At 36.2% G+C, this 7,725-nt stretch overlaps 1 protein-coding gene across 7 annotated transcripts in view; it reads left to right on the plus strand.

Annotated features, from left to right (window-relative positions):
• The window catches only part of LOC107620598, an 8,235-nt gene continuing 4,148 nt past the window's right edge, over window positions 3,639–7,725 (plus strand). The window contains exons 1-6 of one of the 7 annotated variants that reach the window (XR_002355060.1): window positions 3,639–5,959; window positions 6,053–6,364; window positions 6,449–6,554; window positions 6,635–7,194; window positions 7,348–7,405; window positions 7,583–7,671. Coding sequence is in view for 3 of the 7 variants with exons in the window: in XM_016322732.2 (XP_016178218.1) it covers window positions 3,675–5,959; window positions 6,053–6,364; window positions 6,449–6,554; window positions 6,635–7,315 (3,384 nt within the window). In the remaining 4 variants the exon portion in view is untranslated. Of the gene's footprint in view, window positions 5,960–6,052; window positions 6,365–6,448; window positions 6,555–6,634; window positions 7,406–7,582; window position 7,725 lie in introns of those variants that run through there. The other 6 variants (XR_002355059.1, XR_002355056.1, XM_016322732.2 and 3 more) reach the window with 6 other exon arrangements.

Consider the following 7,725-nt stretch of genomic DNA (forward strand, 5'->3'; position numbering starts at 1 on the left):
AGATGTACCATGATTTAAAAGCAATGTTTTTGTGGTCGGGTATGAAAAATGATGTGGCAGAATATGTCTCAAAGTGTTTAACCTGCCAGAAAGTAAAGATCGAACACCAGAGACCTTCTGGGACGTTGCAACCTTTAGAGGTTCCGCAATGGAAGTGGGAAAGCATTGCAATGGACTTTGTGTCGGAATTGCCAAGGACTAGGGCCAGTTTTGATGCTATCTGGGTGATTGTGGACCAACTGACGAAAGCAGCTCACTTTCTACCCATTCGAATGAATTACACCCTTTAGGAGCTAGCACGATTATATATAAAGGAGATTGTGAGACTTTATGGTGTGCCTGCTACTATAATCTCGGATAGAGATCCTCATTTCACTTTAAGGTTCTGGGGTACATTTTAGAAAGCTTTCGGAACCCGATTAAGCTTGAGCACAGCTTACCATCCTCAAACTGATGGTCAATCCGAAAGGACGATCCAAACCTTAGAAGATATGTTGAGGGCTTGTGTTCTGGATCAGCCGGCGACACTACAAAAAAAAAGGGTTAAAATGGCATTGATATTAAGGCGGTTTTAAAGAACCGCCATAATATCAAGACATTATGGCAATTGTTGCTACTGCCGTAATTGGCTTTATATATTTTGGCGGTTCTGGTGATTATGGCGGTTTGAACCGCCGTTTTCTCACACATATAAAATGAAAAAAATTGTAATCCTGAACTTAAGGACATTAAACAAAAGTGCTAGGTGGGAGACACCCCACCATGGTGAGATCTATCCTTTTTACCCTTTTGTATATAGTTCTTAAACTCTTGATTGGTTTGCAATTGCTTAGATATAGTCTTCATTTATTCGAATTAATTGTGAATACCTTGGATAATTTGTTCATGAAGGCTTGCATTGATTTTTCAATGAATGAATTGATTGTTTGGTAGAAGAACCACTACAAAAAAAAGGGTTAAAATGACATGGAGATTAAGGCGGTTTTAAAAAACCGCCATATTATCGAGTCATTATGGCAATTTTTTCTGCTGCCGTAATTGGCTTTATATATTTTGGCGGTTCTGGTGATTATGGCGGTTTGAACCGCCGTTTTCTCACACATATAAAATGAAAAAAATTGTAATCCTGGCTCATTCAACGCCATTCTTCGTTCTAGCTAGGGCTTCTCCTCTCTGGTTACAATCTGGTTACACCAACAAACAACGTAAAGGTAGGAAACAACGTTCATCATCTCCTCTCTGAACAACGCTCTGGTTACAATCTCATCTCTAAACAAACAACGTTCATCATCTCCTCCGTGTAAAGAAGCTCTCCAACAACGCCATTCTTCCTTCTAGGACTTCTCCTCTCTCCGCCGGTTACGATCTCTCCAGGTACCTCTCCCTCTCAAGTTAAATTGAAATGCTGTTTTATTTTGTTTTTTCTTTTGTGCTGTGGAGACGAAGATTCCGGCAAGAGGCAAGATTCTGGTGGCTACTGACCTCAGCATTTTGATTCCAGAAGGCACCGGTTTCTTTGTTTTTGTTTGGGTTAGGGTTTCAAAATTGCTTTTGGTGCTGATTTTTGGGGGTTTTTGTTTCTCTGCAGCTCTGTTAGGGATTTTTGGGTCTTCCTTGAAGCATTGGATTGACGTTGGTGCAGGGGTGATTGACGACGATCTCAGGTCTTCTTTCTTAACTTTACTCCCTCCTCTCTCTCTCTCTCTGAACTCAGATCTTCTATTGCTTACTTCTATTAAGGTGTTTCTCTAATCTCCGATCTCAGATCTTAGATCTCAGAAAAAACTGCTCCAATCTCAAACATGTAGTGCATCTCATTATTTGATTAACTTGTCCTTGCACTTAGATTTGATTAACATGCTGTAGTCCTTGTTTCATTTCATTCCTTCTGCTTCTTTTAGGCTGGCTGTCTTGGGCTTCCTTTTGTTTATATTTATTTTTGAACAATTTTAGTGGAATGGCTGTTGTTAGGTTATGGGGGTGTTGGTTTTGTTTCGGCCAAAAATCAATTACAGAGGATTGGGATGTGCGATTTTTACTTCCAACCCGTGACTCTTAATCATCTTTCATAAGTTTTTTTGTTGAAATTGATTGATAGTCTATTGAAATTTAAGGCTAAACTATTATTCAATGTTTTCTTTGTTGTATTCAATATATATGGTCCACACTACATTTTGTACAAGCATTTACCTTTTATGTGTATGATTATTCTTGTTTTGTAAATATCTTCATGGTTCTTGACTAGTAACTTATCATTTCATTTCGCTACTTACCGCAGGCACTATAACTTTGTGTTCCATTTCGTGAACAATTACTAGAGTATTATGGAAATAACAAAAGCATTGGGGAGTTGGAAGAAAATCTTTTAACTTGCTTAGCTGACTTATTTTCACAGGTAATTAGCCTCTAGTTTGGTCGATTTTGGGCTTCACATGCATCATGCCCCAGCTTGTTTCATCTTTGATAAACTCAACCATGATATTTGTTCTTTGAATGCCTTTGAATTTGTAGCCTTTTTATTTTTTTTATTTAATAACAATATTACTAGACTTTATTTATTTATTTATATGCTGATTCATTTATTTATTTATTTTGGTAGAAGAAAATTCATCAGAGATAAGACATTATTTGTTGTGGCAAGTAAATGGAAGTGGAGATTCTGAGCATGTTTCAGTACCCAGTTTTAGTTTCACTTCTTGTTCATTGTTATTAGTGGAGAAACCTTGTTTCATTGTTCGCGTTGTTGCAGCTCGTTTATTAGGTAAGCTTCTCTGCATTAGTTTCAGTATTTGTTTTTTCTTCTGATATTTAGTGCGATTCTCATTTGTTCTGATATTTTTCTCTGCATCGTGTACTAGTCATTCTTCCTGGTGATTTTTGCTGTGCTCAATAAGTTTGTTGATGATTAAGTTATGAAACCATAGTAGTTATTGTTATTAGCTTGTTCTTCTGAAATCAATAACTATAATTGTTGTGTTGAATTCTCTTTGGTCAATATCTTTAAAATAGCATCTTATGTGACTAAGCATCAAATTGCTTTTCATGTTTTAATTCTTCTAAACTAAGTTTTTTATCTCTGAAAATTGGTAAAATTTATTTTTTTTCATGCTAGAATGTTTGACTTTGATGAACTTGCAATAGATGCTTTTTCTTATGATATAACTACATGAATTTATATGATCCTATTGAATTACTTCAGCCTCAGTGGTTAATAATGCAAATTTGGTAACTAATGCCAAGTTGTGCCTTATGTATTTCACATCATTAGTTCACTAAAAGGAAGATGGGGTCTTTATTACTTCAATTGCTTTGCATCATATTCCTTGGGGTTCAAAGTTCAAACTAAAACTTCAATTGCTTTGCATCAAACACTCCCATTCCAAAATGCCAACATTCCCTACTAACTATGCATTTTCTATATTATTGTTTTATTTATACTTTTTCCCCTAATAATCATATCATTGATTTTTTTGGTTGAAACTGTGGCAATGGCCAGCTGGCTGGGCAGTGGATATACATATGCTATTAAGAAAAAAGTGAAACATAAAACATTTAATCTAGAATTCATATACTCTGCATTTGCATATAAAAGAATAAATTTCTCGCCTTTAGAATATATATAGAATTTTATTGAATAGATTTTTTAAAATCCCTATTTGTAGTCCCTCTTAGTCATGTCAATCGATAAGTCATGGATTGGAAAATCACGAACCACGCATGAGTATAAAGATGGTTTAAACAAGTTTTTGGATTTTGCTTTTGAGCATCGATCTCTCGTGGGTCGTCAGATTAAATGCCCTTGTCCGGTGTGTGGTTTTGGCAAGTGGCAAACAAGGGAGAAAGTTTTTGAACATTTAATAGTCAAGCCATTTCCAGAAAACTACAAAGTTTGGTATTGGCATGGTGAAGAAGTAGTTGGAGTTGGGTCACAAGTTCATCAAACTAGTCATATTGTACAAGATGATTCGACATCTCAGCATCCAATGGTAACAATGCTCAATGACGCGTTTGGAGCTGCTGGACCTGACTTGAATGTAGATGGAGATGGAGATGAAGACAACATAGAAGATGGAGATGGAGACAATGCAGCAAATGAAGAGCACAATGGAGAAAATGTAGAATTTTACAAGTTGTTAGAAGATGGCAATGAACAATTGTATGAAGGGTGCACAAAGTATTTAAAACTGTCTTTCTTAATTAGTCTGTATCACATAAAGTGCTTATATAGAATAAGCAACAAAGCCATGACCGAAATCCTCAAGTTATTAAAAGATGCTTTTGGAAATGCAAAGATTTCAAATACATTCTATGAGGCCAAGAAAACCATAAATAAACTAGGGCTTAATTATACCAAGATACCTGCTTGCCCTAATGACTGCATGTTATATTGGGGGGAGGATGAAGATTTGCAAGAATGCAAAAGATGCAAGACATCTAAATGGAGCGATTCTAAAAAGAAGAAACCAGCAAAGATCTTGCGATACTTTCCACTAAAACCGAGACTTCAACGATTATTCATGTGTTCTAAGACTGCTCAATCAATGCAATGGCATGCTTCGGCAGAAAAGAAAGATTCGAAGATGAGGCATCCGCGGGATTCTGAAGCTTGGAAGACATTTGATTTACTTCATGATAGGTTTGCCGAGGATCCTCGAAATGTACGTCTTGGTCTTGTAGCTGATGGATTCAACCCTTTTGGAGCTATGCGTACAAACTATAGCGTTTGGCCAGTGGTGCTTATTCCATACAATCGGCCTCCATGGGAGTGCATGAAGCCAACATCACTTATCTTGTCAATGATTATTCCTGGAGAGAAAATGCCGGGGAACAACATAGATGTATACTTACAACCTCTTATTAAAGAGTTAAAAGAGTTGTGGTATGATGGTGTTCAAACATTAGATAGGTTCAAGAATGAAATGTTTACATTGCGAGCAGCATTAATGTGGACAATTAGTGATTTTCCAGGCCTTAGTAACTTATCTGGGTGGAATGTACACAGTAAATATGCTTGTCCTACATGTAACTTCAACACTGATTCATATAGATTAAAGCATGGTGGAAAATGGTGTTTTTTGGGACATCGCCGTTTCTTAGAAAGGGGTCATAAGTTTAGGCTAAGTCGTGCAAAATTTAATGGAAAAGTTGAGTTGAGGGATCCCCCAGCAGTACTAACAGGGTCAGAAATATTAGAACAACTTGAAGGAATCAATGTTTCATTTGGGAAGGAACTACAAGAAAGTAAAGGTAAGAGGATTCGACGAAAAGTTGTTGAAGAAGATGATGAATCGGGGATGTGGAGGAAGAAAAGCATATTTTTTGATCTTCCTTATTGGGAGTCTAACTTATTGCGCCATAATCTAGATGTTATGCACATTGAAAAGAATGTTTGCGACAATGTGTTATACACTTTGCTCAATGAGACTGGAAGGTCAAAGGATAATCTCAAAGCTCGTAAGGATCTTAAAGAAATGGGTATAAGAAAAGATTTATGGCCAGATGAAAATGGGAGATATCATCCATCTTTGTTCACAATGTCAAATTCCATGAAAGATATATTCTTGCGTACTATAAAGAATATTAGAGTACCAGATGGTCTCTCGAGTAATATTTCACGGTGTGTTGACCTGAAGCAAAGAAAGCTTTCTGGATTGAAGAGCCATGATTGCCACGTTCTTATGCAGCAACTATTACCCATTGCCATACGTAATGTGCTACCAGATAAAGTTACTGCAGTGCTAATAGAGTTGTCTTCATTCTTTCAACAGTTGTGCTCTAAAAGCTTAAGTCTTACAGAACTTGAGAAGCTCCAACCTCGAATAATCCTTACCCTTTGTCATTTAGAAATGTTGTTCCCTCCTTCTTTCTTTACAATCATGGTTCATTTAACCTGTCATCTAGTTGATGAAGCAAAACTCGGAGGACCAGTACACTATAGGTGGATGTATCCTATTGAGAGGTAAATATCACTTTTCAATCATTATTCATTTAACTTATCACTTAGTTATATCTTGCTTAGGTATTTAACCTGTCACTTAATTATACAAACTAGGTATTTAGGTCATTTGAAGTCCTATGTACGAAACAAAGCTAAATCAGAAGGTTCTATAGCTGAGGGATATGTGGCTGAAGAAGCTCTTACATTTTGCTCTCGATACTTAGAAGGGATTGAGACAAGATTTAATAGGCCACCACGTGTTGATGATCGTCCGGATGATAATTGCAGTACACATGTGGATTCTCTTTTTCCACAAATGGGGAACTCAAAGGGAGCTTTCACAGTATTTGAGTTGTCACCTATGGAAAAAAAACAAGCACATCGATATGTGGTTTTAAATTGTCCATATGTCAAACCGTTCATTGAGTAAGTGCTTAAGGATTTCCGTACATGTTTTTTATTTACTTGAAAATAGTTGCTTAGTTAGAGTTAAACTTTCATATCTGACAGTGACTTCAAAGATTTTGTACGAAGACGATCTAAGGGTAGAAGGCCTTCAAATGTAGAGATAGAAAAAAAAGTCAATAAAGATTTTGTTACTTGGCTTCCTGCGCAGGTAAATAGAGAAGTGATAATTTTTTGCTAATATTGAGCTAGTATTTGTGGATATAATAACTAATATCTCTATCATAATAGCTTATGAACCCAGATATTATGAATACTGTGCATGAGGATTTGAGATACTTAGCAAGGGGTCCATCACGATATGCCAAGAGGTTTTCTACATTTAGTATTAATGGGTTCTCCTTTCGAACTACCAATCGAGACAAAGGGTTAAAGACCCAGAATAGTGGAGTTTTTTTAATGTCTTCAACTCCTTGTGTTGCTAGCGCTAGTGATGCTGATGTTAGGAATGCTGATTTGTCATATTATGGCAAACTAGAAGATATTATAGAACTAAACTACAATGGCCGATTTCGGGTTACTTTATTCAAATGTAAATGGGCTGACACCACTAGAGAACGGGGCTGTAGAAAGGATAATTGGGGTTTTACTTCTGTTAATTTTTCACAAGTAATACACAGTGGTGACCAAGAGGAGGATGATCCGTATATTGAAGCCTCACAAGCTCGAATGGTATATTTTGTCAATGATGAAGTGAATAAAGATTGGAGTGTTGTCGTGCATTTGAAGCCAAGAGATTCATATGATATGGGGGGAAATGAAGATGATGAAGCATGCGAGAATGAGCCATGGTTAGAGCAAAACTTAGATTCTTTATTTGAAAATGGTGATAATCTATCATTGTTAAGAGATGAGGTAGATGATGAACTACTAGATAATGACATTGGAGAAGACGAACACATGTCAGAATAGTTAGTATATTAAATTAATTCAGTTTCTTTCAGAATCACCGTGTATGAAACCAGGTCTTCAAATTGAGCTAAGCCAAAGATGGTAAAGTAGGTGAGTTTTATTAATAAGTGGTTTATTAATTATTTATTTTTCAAACCAGGTCTTCAAACCAGGTCTTCAAAGTGGTTTATTAATAATTTTTGTCTACATTTCTTCTTTTTCAATTTAACTTTTGTTTGTAAATTTTACATAAATATTTATTAATTATTTATTTCATCTATTATGCAGATATGCCAAAGCAAAAGAGGTACAAGAATCTGCTTAAAGCAGCAGCAGCTGCACATTCTTCACAAGACAAGTCAATAGCAGCTACAGATTCATCCCAAGACAAGTCGGCAGCTTCAAATGCATCACAAGTCAAGTCCGCAGCA

This window comes from Arachis ipaensis, chromosome B10, assembly GCF_000816755.2.
Source record: "Arachis ipaensis cultivar K30076 chromosome B10, Araip1.1, whole genome shotgun sequence".
NCBI classification, from domain to species: Eukaryota; Viridiplantae; Streptophyta; class Magnoliopsida; order Fabales; family Fabaceae; genus Arachis; species Arachis ipaensis.